The sequence below is a fragment of the Sminthopsis crassicaudata genome, chromosome 1 (genome assembly GCF_048593235.1).
Source record: "Sminthopsis crassicaudata isolate SCR6 chromosome 1, ASM4859323v1, whole genome shotgun sequence".
Taxonomy (NCBI): domain Eukaryota; kingdom Metazoa; phylum Chordata; class Mammalia; order Dasyuromorphia; family Dasyuridae; genus Sminthopsis; species Sminthopsis crassicaudata.
Genome location: NC_133617.1, coordinates 70,649,482 through 70,663,258, shown reverse-complemented (window position 1 = coordinate 70,663,258; position 13,777 = coordinate 70,649,482). Strand labels below are relative to the sequence as shown.

The following is a 13,777-nucleotide window of genomic DNA, read 5'->3' as shown; positions in this document are numbered from 1 at the left end:
ACAGATGAAGAACTGAGGCAGACACTCTAACCATTGTACCACCCAGCCTCCTGCTTACTTGTGCAAAACAGCATGGAGAATGATTCACTCATGAAGAAACTGAGGAAGGAAGGAGTGAGGGACTTTGTTTATAAGGAAAGATAAAGAACAGAAGTGATGGGGGAAGAAAAGTGATTTTAGGACAAAAAAGAGAAGCAACAAGAAGAGCAACTCACAGAGGAAGTCAGATAGCCAATCTGGCTGGTTGTAGTGAACTATAGCAACACACAGCGTGTTGAGAGCTACCAGACTGAGAACTGTCCAGTAGAAGGCCTGAGTTTTGACCATGCGGCGGATATAGAAGCGCATTCTCCTCTCCTTTTTATGAAAAAAAGTCGAGTTCTCCAGCTTGGCACTTTTAATACTGGCTCTAGCGAAGGGAGAACCTGCCAAGGGGAGAAAGGAAAATGTCAGGGTAGTCTCAGCAGGCCCTTCCTGTGGAGGAAACCAACCCATAACTCAGCCCAGGGCGAGGCTGGGGGCCAGAGACTCAATTAACCAAGCCAGCAAACCCACCGGCCTCGGGGAATATTACTGCCCGCTCCCCCCAGCCTCCTCCACTCTGCAGCTGCGACTCTTAAAGGAAGGTTTCCCTGAAATTAACAGTATAAGAAAAAACAAACAATTATATCTCATAATGTCAATAATGATACCTTCATTTATCTGTCTCCTGAGGCCATTTGCTTGCCTGTTTAAATGGGGACTGAATTTGGCTCACTCCCCCTCACCCCAAACTGGGGTTTCTGTAGCACAGCAGCTGTCATTGGGCACAGCTGCCTGGGATGGGGTGTGTGGGGGTGATGGTGAGAGAAGCATCCCTCCAGTTCCAGCCCCGGGCGCACAGAGAGTGAAGGCAAAAGGTAATCCCGCTCGCAGGATTCTGGATAGGGTTTCGAGAGCATGGGGGGAATATCTGTGTATAGATATGGATGATTTAAGAAGGAGGGTCCTTAGTTTGACAAACCTCTGTTTAACTTGGGAAACAATAGCATCTGTCTAGCAGCCACAACACACAGCGAATGCTCTGGGCATAAGCAGCTACGATCAGCATGCATATTTATTTTCTTAAAGCACTGAATTAATGATACGAGCTCTTGCAATTCTGTTCCAGTCCTTTGCTGAGTAGTGTAAGGGCAAAGGGCCATCAACAGAAACAAACAATGATGCTACAGTGAAGAGCTCCGTTAAAAACAAAATTAAGACAAACAATTTCAGAGACTCTGATTTCAGCTCTGAATCCTATATGAGGACGCTGACTTCTAAAGCTAAGTAAGTCAAGCAGCTGAAGATTGAGAATCAACGGAAGCAGGGCTGGAGGAGATCAGGTCCAGTGGGAGAGCACCAAGTTGGGAACTCTTTAAAGAGATCTAGAATTCAAGCTTGGAGGCTGGAGCACGGAGAGCAGGAGACCTCAACTGACCTCACAAAGGAGTGAAAAGAGGAGGAAAGTTCCTTCTTTGAGCTCACCAGTTTTGTTTTTTAGCCCTAAACTGCCTTTTGAGCTCCAGATCTCCAATTACCCTCTGATGTCCAATTGGTGGCAAATTGAATTTGTATTCCCTCTGCCTCCAAATTCTTCTTGGTCTAGACTTTCCTGTTTTTCTTAACATTTATTCAATCAAGAAATGTTCATTAGATGTCTCCTATATATAAGGAATTGTAATAATTTTTTACACTTTTATGATGCTTCACAGTGCTTATTTATGTATAATATATACAGCACACACACACACATATATATAGTATGTACACACATATACACATGTGATACTATATATATGATATATACACATATATAGGATTGTGATTTATCATCACAATCCTTTGAGATAAACAGGACAGGTATTATTCCCATATTACAAAGGAGGAAGCAGAGACTTAGAGAATTTAGGGAATTTGCCCAAGTTTATATGATCAGTAAATAGAAGAAATTGCACTGAAATCCAGGTCTTCTGCCACCTCATCTAATGATTCCTCTAGCCCACAATATTTCTTCTCTTATTAGTAGTACTATTACTTTCCCAGTCATCCAGACTTAAAGTTTCAGTCATCTTCATGTTCCCTTGTTCTCACGTGGTCAATGTTACCAAGCCTGCAATGTCCTTCCCCCTCCCTCCATTCCTCTCACCATACCTCCTGTGATGAGGTTCTTATTGAAAGAAAGAAAAAACTCACCCACTGATGCCATGTCAGCCAACTGATCCTCGGCTTCTTCGGGGTTGAGGAGGTCTGTCTTGCTTTTCTTTATGGTGGCTCTCCGCAGAGCTCCAACAATAGGAACATGGCAAGAGAAAAAGACATTACCCTTGTTGTCCCAGTCTTGGAACTCTCTGAATATTCTTAGAAATTGCTCTTCACAAAGATGAGATTGGGGGAAAAGGGAATTTTGTTAGGGAAAAAGCCTCTGGCCTGTTCTAGTGCTTTGGCTGGGGAGCCAAAGAAAGACCCATCTCAGCATTTGGATATAGCTCCAGAAGTGAGTTACAGAATCACAGATCCCCCGAGTTAAAAGGGACCTCAGAGATAAGTTAGATTAACTCATGCCTGAATATAACTTCCTTATAAAATCCCTGATAGGTAATCTCCTTTGCTCAAGAACCACTGATAAGGGGGAACTCACTATTTCCAAGGCAGACCATTCCATTTTGACAAGTTCCAATTGTTAGAAAGTTTCCCCTTAATATTGAGCAAAAATTTGCCTCTTGGATGCTTCTTCCCAATTCTTTCTGGGGCCCAGTTGCACAATTCAAACCTTGGGCAGTTTAATATAATGACACACAATCTTTGGAGAGAGCCATTTAGACTCCCACATGAATTGCTTTAATTTTAATTTGCCAGTAACTTATTCTATGAACTTGACTCTACCTCTTAGCGAACAGAATCTCCAATTATTAAAGGTAGCTTTATTGTTAGTTTTGACTAAGAAGTTCCCAGATATAAATTTCATTTTGTGGAGTATCCTACAGTAGAACTCAAAAGGAATATTAGGTCATATAGAGTCCAAGCTGGTGCTGCCCCATTTGTCTATCATAAATTAGCCTTAGGAGATAGATCCCCCTAAGCTAACTTCTGTGATTATTAAGTTATTCTTAGACATGGCTCCTTGAGAATCTCCTAAAATGGCTCTTGGCCAGGAGTGGCCCACCTTGGAAGCCCTCATTGCCCACTGTTTCCCTAGCATATCCTCTATCACATATCATGTCAAACTCAGAGGAGTTACCATCAAAGGGATGTCTCTGCTCGCCGTCTGTTTCATCTTCTGCTAGTATCACTTCTTCTGAGGAAAAAGAAGAGCAAATTAACCTCCTGCAGTCAGGCAGATGGAACTTCCCCCTCACAGGGCCAGGACCCACGCTTGGCCTGGAATCACATCCCAGATGGTCTGGGAAGGTTTCAGACCAAGTCGGAGTGGGTTCTCTTGGGGAAAAAAGTCTCCAGGGAACAAATGTTGTTACCCTGGAATAAGAACTAAGATTCCAGAGTCCCCCTTTGGCTTTTGAAAAAATGATACAGAGGACTTCTTTTCCCCCCAACATGAGTTAGTATCCAGAGTTCTTTTACTATGGGAAAAAGGGCCCAACCAGCCAAGTCAGATGATTTCCATAGTCAAATCAACAAATTTACTAAGTGTAATTTAATAAGTGCCAGGCACAGTGATAAGCACTAGGGATGAAAAGAATGGCAAAAAAAAAATACTCAAAACAACATAATCTCTCAAAGAGCCTTCAGTCAAAGAGACTGAAGAGGAAGAAAACATGCAAACTGCTTTGCTCAAATAAGCCATATACAGGATAAATTGGAGATGATCTTAGAGAGGACACAAAAGTATAGAGGGCTCAAGAAAGACTTCTTGCAAAAGGTGGATTTTAGCTAAGACATGAAAGAAGTCCAGAAATCAGGAATGGAGATGAGAAGGCAAAGCTTTTCAGGTATGGGGGGGACAGCAATTTAAAATGCTTAGAGTGAGAAGAAGGAGTTTATTGTGTGAATAACCGTAAGGAACATCACTGGATGGGGAGAAGAGGAAGGTGTAAGAAGACTAGAAAGGCAGGATGGGACCAGATTATAAAGGGCCCAAAAGGCCAAAGAAAGAATTTTATATTTGATCTAATAGGGAGTCACTGGAGTTTATTGAATTTGTATGCGGTGAATGTCATATCTACACTTTAGGAAAATCATTTTGACACCTGTAAGTGATGGAACGAAGAGGAAAAAGACCTGGGGCAAGCAGACCCATTGGCAGTCCCAGGGTCAAGTGATGATGGCTTGTACTAGAGTGGTTATAGAGTCATAGGAATACAAGGAGTCTATCCAAGAAATTATGTAGAAGGGAGAATTAATAGACTTGGCAACAGATGATAATGATAGCTAATATTCATATAGCACTTACTATGTGACATATGTTTTTACAATTATTATCCCACTGGAAGAATTGGATATGGGGAATGAAAGAGAATTTGGAGTCAAAAATGACACCTCTGCTGTGACTCGGATGACTGGGAGAATGATGGTACCTCTCTTTGGTAGTAATAGGAAAATTTAGAAGGGAGGGAGGGTTTACAGGAAAAGGTAATTAATTTTGTTTTAGACATGTTTAAGATGCCGACAGGGTATCTAGTTTGAGATAGTCACCAGGCAGTTGAGATTTGAAAGTGGAGGTCAGCAAAGAAGTTGGTGCTGGATAAGTAGATCATTAGCAAAGAGACAATAACTGAATCTACTGGATCTGATGAGATCATAAGGTCAAACATTAAAGAAGATTATAGAGCCAAAAGAGGGTCCATGATAGACATCCATAATGGGTGCGGCCTAGATCAGAGCTTCTTAAACCTTTTCCACTTGAAATCCATTTTTACCCAAGAAATTTGGATATGACCCCAAGTATATAGGAATATAAAATAGATATACAAATCAAAATTTACTGATAATAAATCATAATTTCACAACTCTAGTTACCAGACTCCATATAGGGTTGTGACCCATAGTTTAAGAAGGTGGGGCCTAGATGAAGATCTTCAAAGAAGATTTAGGAGTCTTAGGAGGAGAACCAGGAGAGAGCAGTGTCATGAAAAGCTAGAAAAAGGAAAATATCAATAGTATCAAAGGCTGCAAAGATGTGAAGAAAGAAGACTGAGAAAAGGCTATTAGATTTGGCAAGCTAAATCATTGGTAGCATCAAAGAGAGCAGATTTCAGTTGAATGATGAAGTCAGAAGTCAGATTGCAGAAAGCTGTTTATCCTTCAGAGGACCATGACATTAGGGAGGTGATACTATGACACACAAGTGAATTGGATTTAAATGAGAGAGGGCTGTGCAAAGACATCAGTCACTTTTTTCTCTAGTCATCTGGATCCAGTAGGCAGATATAGATCAGTTTGACTGGAGATGGCCCTGGATGCAATAGGAGACCGTAGCCTTTTAAAAAGAGTGAAATGAAAGGAAATAGCATCTATTGTGGATGACTTTCTTAAGGAGTTTAAGGAGAGGAGAGCTATAGGTTAATAGCTAGAAAGGATGGATGGATCAAAATGCGTGTGTATGTGTGGGGGATTGATGAAGGAAATATGGATGTGTTTATAGGCACAGTCAGTAGAATGGAAAAGAATAAATAAATATTAGTCAGACTGGATGATTGATTGAGGGGCAGCCAATTAGAGAAAATGAGATGGAATGGGATCATTTGTACATGTAGAAGAATAGCCTTGGCTAGGATAAGAGTCCCTTCTCCATGTAAGATGGGGTGAAAGAGAAAATAGTGGTAGGGAGAGACACTTGAATATTGCAAGATGAGGAGGTGGGGAGAGGAAGCTTTAGGCAAATAACCATATTTTTTCCCCCAATGAAATTTGAGGTGAAGTTCTCAGCTAAGAAGTTGAGGGAAAGAGGCAATCAAGGGAAGTCTGAGGAAAGATGAAAAGTTGGAAAATTTGCTGTGGTGAGTGGGACAGTGAATTGATTCAGGAGACATGAAAGAATTAAGACACTGAGGACTCAGTTGAGATTATATAACATAAATTTGTAGTGGACTCGGTCAAAATGGTTTTGTGATTTCAACCAACTGCTTTCAGCAACATATAAATAACAGTGGAGGAAGCAAATGATAGAAGAAATCCATGGATGGGGTTTGGCTGGGGAAGATTAGGATGGAATTAAGGACTCAGGGACCAAAAATGGGAATGTAGAACCAAATTAGTTCACTAAGAAGTCAAGATGGGAAAAAGAGAATGGAATAGCCAGGGCAGGGTGATGGCTTGGGGAAGAACTGAGGGGTAAGAGGATTGAAGGTCAGGGTGAGGATGAAGGAATGGAGTTAGAGGGTTGTAAGACAGAGGGAAAGGTAGAATGATGGATGCTTATGATCAGAGAAAGAAATACCAATGAGATATCATTTAATTGTCTTGTAGGTGTCTCAGAGCCAGTTTTGTCTCTTGTTCTTGGCTAACATTCTTCCACTCAAGGATATCTGCCTACCCCTCCTTTGGAAGTCCCCATCCTGGTGTTATCTTAGAGATAGTCAGACCCAGTCTACCTGGTCCCCCTGCATCTACAGCATGTCCCATGGGCCAGAAGGTAAAGGTCTCACCTGCTTTGGAGATCCATTCCATGTAGCCATTGAGTTCCCTCTCTATCTGTTGCTGCCGTCTCAGCTTCAGAAAAGCTCTCCGATTCTCAACCCGCTCTCTTTCTTTGGCAAACTCCCTGCAAAGCACGGAAGTACAGAGTTCTATTGTCTGGCTAACTATGGGTTTTAGAGAATCCTTGTTCTTTCTGGATGTGTGGGCATGGAGGTGGGAGCAGTGCTCCTGTCTGCAAAGGGCAGAGGCACTAGAGGGTCAGCATAGGACCTGTTAACACTTGGGGGGATAAGTCAAGGATACCACTGCCCTTAAACCTGGGGTACTAAAGGAAGGAAGAGAAGCCATTCTCTCCCCCAGTTTGTTTCTCTTCACACAACATGGGGCATGGGAACTGTGAAGAAATAAAGTGGCAGGCCAGAAGAGACTTACCCAGACAGCACACCCAGCACAAGGTTCAGCATAAAAAAGGAGCCAATGATGATGAGGGGAATGAAGTACAACCAGTTCCAGGTGTTCCCTGAGGCATCATTGCTCTGTAGCAGGGGGAAAAGGGAAAGCAGAAATACTACTGTGAGACTCCAATGGAGCAGGTGGTGGGGTGGGAGTGGAGGGCTCCAGCGCTCTGGGGAGTCGTGTCTCTTTACCTCCCAGAAGACTGAGGTTTCTTCAGCCTCCAAGTACTGTAAGTGCAAGTAAAGGACAGGTCCAACCCATAGGAAAAACCCCAGCAGGCAGCTAAGAGTCCTTCAGACAGTCCCACAGGGAAAAGCTTCTCTTAGAATACTGGGGCACATGATTAAGCTGGGAATACAGCAGATTCCAGGATGGCCAAGAGTAGTTAGATTGGAACAAAGAGCAATGAAATGAATGAGGTGCCCTAAATTCAAACTGTGACATCCTGGATGAACTGAGAAATTAGTTTCATTCCCCCCAATCCCCCATGTTCATTCACTTTGCTCTGTACCTCTACAAGGTATCATCTGGTCCTGGGGAGGCAGAACCCCCAACATTCACTCCTTCCAGCTTAAGGTAAGACCATCATGAAAAACCACAGACAAAGGCAGAATGAAGATTGTTACTGAGCTTTCTTCCAAATCAGGAATCCTGAAATTTTTACAGAGTTTGCTTTCCAAGCCAAAGAACATATATTGTGAAGGGTGATATCAGAAAGAATGGTGTGTGTAAGAGAATGAAATATAGAGAAGGGAGAGAGAGGGGCAAAAGAGAGAGAAAAGAGAGAGTAGAAAAAGAAAAGAAAGAGGAAAAGAGAAAAAAGAAGAGAGTGGAGAAGAAGGGGAAAGTGGAGAGAGGAAAAGAGGAGAGAAGGGAAGAAGAGGCAGGAAAGGAGGAAAAAGGAGAGGAGATAAGAGGAGAGGAGAGGAGAAGAGAGAAGGGGAGAGGAGAAGAGAAAAGAGAGGAGGAAAAGAAAAGAGAGGAGAGGAGGAACACACATACATAAGCCAGAGAAACAGGGAGGGTATTTTGGATACACATGCAATTAAGGGAAAAGTGGGAGAAGACAAAAGCCAGCTAATTTAAAGTATCCTATCTTTGTCTCACACAACTTAATTGGAAAAACTCAGGCCCTGGGTAATTTTATGGAGATTTTGCACCCTTAACTGATAAAGGGGAGGGATTTTCACCATGAAATGGATAGTGATGGCCTTTTCTTGTTTTCTTGCTCAGACCTATGAATAGAAGAGATTTGAGAAGCCTCTGGCACAGCCTCCTCCCCAAATCCACTACCATTATAACTCCTGTGGGGATTATCCAGACATGAATTCTGGATTTCCGAACAAGTCAGTGAAAACAGTCAGGAGCCAAACATGGTACCCTTTCTCTCACAAAGGATCCTGCATATGTCAGCATCTTCTGATGAAAAGAGATGCAAGTGTAAACTGAGATCTGAACAAGTGTAAATAAAGGTTAGGTTGAGTTGGGAGCTTGGGCTTCTCTTGAGCCCCCAAACAGAAGGGGTTGAGATTGAAGATTGGGAGCTAGGTTGATGCAAGGATTGGGAAGCAAGTTACAGGAAATGCTGCCAAGTGGACTTGCTTCCTATAGCTCTGGTCTTGTATGAAGGTGACATGCATCCTTTTTACACTTAGACTCTCTCTTCCCCTTTACCCATTAGAGTAGCCACTGAAAGTGGCAGCCTAGGAGAAGGGCCTCATAGATTGCAGTATTAATGAAATGGAATATTATGGGGCTATCAAATGATAAATATGTATGTGTGTGATCAATAGTCTGTTGACAGTTATTAAGTTTTTAAGTAGTTAAAAAAAAAAAAAAAGATACCAAATAGCTCAAGCACTCACAGCCTCTGCTTCTAAGAAGTTGTGAAAATGGATCTTTGTGCCATTCATATCCAAAGGGAGAACTACAGGGATTAAAGCTTACTATTTTCACCTTTTTTGTTTGTTTGATTTTTCTTTCTTATATTTTCCCCCTTTTTTTGTTCTGATTTTTCTTTTACAACATAACAAATATGGAAATATGTTTTAAAAAGAAAAAAAGAAAGTGAGTCTCGGGCTATATATCATTTTAGCAGCCCAGTTTGAGATGTGAAACAGGACTCAGGACCAAGAGAACCATCATCTCCTATGGGCAACTGCTTCCCCCTCATGCTACCTGAGGAAATGTTGTCCCAAACAAGCCTGGCTTTGAAAGTCTATCTGGCCCTAGGGAAGAGGCTAATGGGCCTGGCCCTGCTTCAAGCCTGCCCTCCCCACCTTTCTGAAAGAACTAAAGCTTCATTGCCTGATACGCATGAGGACAAAGATGTACTGAGTGAGGCTGGTGCTGGCAGAGAGAGGACAAAACAGGGCCGGAAGGGAACCAGAGCAGTCTTTGTACTTTTGCTCATCTGTCTACATGAACTGCTGAAGATTTCTTGTTCCTATTTCTCAGTGCTAAATTTAGTCTAAGGGAGCAAAGCACCCACATGGGCTAGATAGAAGGCAGAAATCTTTGGGCTGCAGTAATGAGAGCTGAGGAGGCTGAAGTGGAAACAGGAGAAGTAGGGCAGGAATAAGATCTGCCAGGGGCAAGTCTGGGAAGTGGCTAAGGACCCCCCACCCCAGGACAGGAACACAGGAGGCATCCATAGAGGAGACCATTCATTTTCTTTCTCTCTTAGGATTTCTTTGATCACAGTGTTGGGAAAGCAATGAAGGGGACAGGTTCCTGACTACACAGTCATCTATGTTTTAAAGATTCTTGATCAGCTTAAGCCAGCAAGGGGTCCTGGAGCTATTTAAAATGGTCACCAGATGCCGGTTCACTCATCTGCTTTTTTCTTTGCAGCGAACATGATTCAGTTTTATTCTCAAATTGGCCTTCATTTCTCATCTATACAAGGAGATGATCATTAAAGTAACCTCCAGCACTGATATTCTATGATTCTCTACAAAAGGTGTTCTTTCTCTTTTTAACCTGGTCTAATTATTCAATGAACTTATTAATCCTGCACAACCAGGAGAAGATGAAGGAGGACAGGTTTTGATAGAGAAATCAGTTTTCCAAGGTGGTAGGAGTTTGAACGAAGAGAAAATATAAAAAGAAGTTCCCAAACAGAGAGCACTGTACCCACCACAGATACTTTCATTAGCAAACACAGTTGCACAAATTTCCCCTCAAAGTTTTTTCCTCTTTTTCTAATCCAGGTAATGGTTGGGTGTCTGGCATATGTTTTCACTGAGAGAGTTCTATGAAGATGGCCCCCCTGGGCGTCAGGAAAGGTGTCATCATGCTTATTACCCAATGGGGTTGGAGCTGGGCATAGAAGAATACTCATCTGAATAAAGAATTGGCTGTGGAATTCAGAGGAGCGATTACAATAATAACTTAACAATAACAAGCAATTATAATGATACTTAGGAATCCTTAGTGTCTTTCTTTCAAAGATTTGATAAGTCTTTATAATCATCATTACACTTGTTCTTCCGTCTTCTTTATATAGCAACCAGGAGAATGGATTCTCTACATTATCCAGAGACTTACTAAACTGATGATAAAGTTGGAAAAAGAACCCAAGAGTTCTGATATCTAGATCACTGCTATGCCCACAATACTCTTGTTGCTGTTGTGCTTGTATGACTTATGGCAATCCCATCAACTCATATGTACCCCAAATATAAACATTAAGAAAATTAACAGTTAAAACTTTTCCCATAGCACTTTATTTGATGTGAGAAAAAGATGCTGAGGCATCCCTAAAGTGCCTTTTGAATTGCCAAAAATTAAATTAAGTTCTGTACGACTTGAGTAAAAAAGGATTGCCTCTTTACGGTAAAATTCTCCAAATACTCTTATTTGTGGAAGATTTTGCACTCATTGCAACTATCCCTAGAATGCTGCAAAGCTGTCTCAGTGGAATCTACAGCAATGTGAGAAAGATTGGTCTAACTATATACACTGGAAAAACTAAGTGGATGGAAAATATATACTGCTTAGATTATGAAAATCAATCCATTAGTATGAATATCTTTAACAGACATTGCAACTAAACAATGAGCTGGACCCAGAATTAGTAGGAAGAGGAGAATAGGCTGAATCTTATCTGCTCACTCCTACAAAAACCCATCTCCTTAACATTCTATATTATCCCAGGTTGCACATCATAAAATATCATCTAGAATTAAATTTACCAGTAGCTCAAAGAAAGATTGTGGAAGTAGGCTCTAGTATGTTAATTGAAAAGGGGCATATAAGAACTGATGTAAAAGATATTACAGAAGATATTTATGAACAGATAATATAGGAAAATGAGTCAATTGTATACAGTTCAATTAGTACATTGGTAGCTCTCTCTCTCTTTCTGTCCCTCAGTCTTTCTCTGTCTCTCTCTCTCTTACACACACACACACACACAAAACACATGCATATAGATGTATTTAGCACAGCCCATCTAAGTAAGAGAGACCATGAGAAAATATGATCAAGAATTCTACAGGATGAAAAGGCAAGGTGGTTTTGTTATCTGTATCAATGGAAAGAATATCCACGCCAATGAAGTCTAGGATTTACCCAAGTTACAGTAGTAATAGCAATCATTATAATAATTCTAAACCTAGTACCATTTCCACAATGTTACTAACTTCAGGATCTATATATTTTAGTGTGTTCGAATTCCTTAAAAAACAAATAATCCAGGCATGTTTCCTCTCTCCCCCCAAAAAAGTCATCAGAATATTTAGCTAATGAAAGATTCAATTTCCCAAACATTCAGGATGAAGGGCACAGCAGATAGAATATTGGATTTGGAATCAGGAGGATTCCTTACGCTTCTGACACTTAGTAGATGTGTAAGAATGGGCAAGTCTTTTAACAGCTCCAAGTTTTGGTTTTCTCATCTGTAAAATGGGGGTCTTAATAGTGCCTACCTCCCAAGACTACTGTGAGGATCAAGTGGGATAACAATTATAAACTATTTTGTAGTGTTGAGAATGCCATTAGTCAGCTATCATCATTGTTGTTATTATTAAACAATCTCTATTCCATTATGTATAATATTGCTAATCCAACTGACTAATGTCTTGATATGAATCCAAACAAACATCACCAAAATGCGACGATGTGGGTAAAAGGTTGACATACATATGTTAGCTTGAAAATGCTATCACGCCACTAGGCAGATGTTGCTGTCAGTTGGCTAAGCATCAATCTGCTGATTTCTTAAATCCCTGATGGACACTATCCAATGACCATAGTTGGTGCTGAGCTTAAAATATAACACCCATATACAGAATATGCACATATCTAAAAACACACAGTAGAAATGTGTGAGAGGGTTTTGTCTATTTCTTACCCTCAAACTTCCTTTCTACCACCTTTTTATTGTCTTTCTTGCCCTTTCCTTCCTCCTCCTCTTCTTCTTTTTCTGAACTTGTTGCTTGATTTTATAGCAGATCCTCTGTGTCTCATGTCCTTCTACCTCTAGGAACCTGGACCTAGATTTTACGGAGTCTGTAAGCTTGAACAATTTTTTCCTTACATTTTTATTTTTGCTAAGTTTTAACTAAAAATTTAGCATTTCATTCCATTATGAACGTGGGCAGCAAACCACAGTAGTATTAAGCTTCTCCAGACTGTCTAAGGACTCCCTAAGCACCCTTCTTCCATCTGCATCCTGTTAACAATGGTAAGCTTTGAGAGAAGAGTTGTTCTTCTCTTCTTTGACCTCCCACATATCAAGAGAGCATTAGCATAGAACCTTTTGCAAAGGTAGGTATTAATTTAATATGGTAATCTCTGTATTAAATGATGGGAGGAGGAATGGGGAAAGAAAGGGAGTTCCCAATAGCAACTAAGCTCAAAGGATGATTTCATTAAATATCCATAAATCTGGAAGGTCCTTTCCTTGTTTGTTAAGTGATTCTGGCTGATGAGCTTAGCACTCTATATTTACCTTCTGAGTGGGGACAGCCTAGAAAGAGGCAGTTCCAGCTTCACCCACACACCCACTGTCAATCTGCCTCACCCCTGCTTGTAAGGAACAAGAAGGGAGAGGGTCCCCTGAGGGGAGCTGAGTCAATCTCTGGCTTCTCTACACACTGCCAAGTTGCTAGCTTTGGACACATGTGGTGAGGGGGTTCCTGGAAAATGGGGACACCTGTCTGTCTAGAAACTATACTGTGCTCTAGCAGAGAAATCTCTCTAGCAACTATCAAGAGGGAGGCTTTACCCAGTGCCAGACCTGTTATGCCTCAGCCCTCAATCTCTCCATCTAATTTCTTTCCTCCTCTCCACTTCCACTCCTGTGGAATAGAGGGTTTCCTCATCTCCATTTTTCCATTCCTGCCCTTTCTCTGGTTCTGGAAGTCATTCCTGTAGGCCTGGTTTCTCTAGGGAATGCCCAGAACTTGGTAGGGAAATGTGAATCACATGCCTGCAGTCACTCTGGGCACTCACTATCAGCTGACACATGAGAAATGCCCCTTGTTCTGAGGCCATTTGGGAGGTCTCTATGAATAGGTAAAGATCCAGAGAGGTAGTGATTTTTTTCCTTAGAACCAGAGGACCCTCTCATTCCTGCTTCTATCGCAGGGATCTGGGGCACAGGCAGTGATTTTTCCCTTTTCATACAGAGCACCTAAGGTCCCCAGTAATTAGCTGGAATGAGAACTTATTACAAACATGTGCTTGTTCTGAAGGTTAT

The 13,777-nt window shown here is 41.4% G+C and overlaps 1 protein-coding gene across 7 annotated transcripts in view; it reads right to left on the bottom strand.

The window, feature by feature from the left end:
- Nucleotides 1-13,777, bottom strand: part of CACNA1A (calcium voltage-gated channel subunit alpha1 A) — a 255,371-nt gene that overhangs the window by 112,620 nt on the left and 128,974 nt on the right. For 4 of the 7 annotated variants that reach the window (XM_074286464.1, XM_074286895.1, XM_074286801.1 and 1 more), the window contains exons 8-12: nt 7,048-7,151; nt 6,624-6,739; nt 3,262-3,316; nt 2,215-2,312; nt 216-425 (exon numbers count right to left, since the gene is read on the bottom strand). In XM_074286464.1, the coding sequence (XP_074142565.1) occupies nt 216-425; nt 2,215-2,312; nt 3,262-3,316; nt 6,624-6,739; nt 7,048-7,151 (583 nt within the window). Of the gene's footprint in view, nt 1-215; nt 426-2,214; nt 2,313-3,259; nt 3,317-6,623; nt 6,740-7,047; nt 7,152-13,777 lie in introns of all 7 variants that reach the window. The other 3 variants (XM_074286630.1, XM_074286718.1, XM_074286549.1) reach the window with 3 other exon arrangements.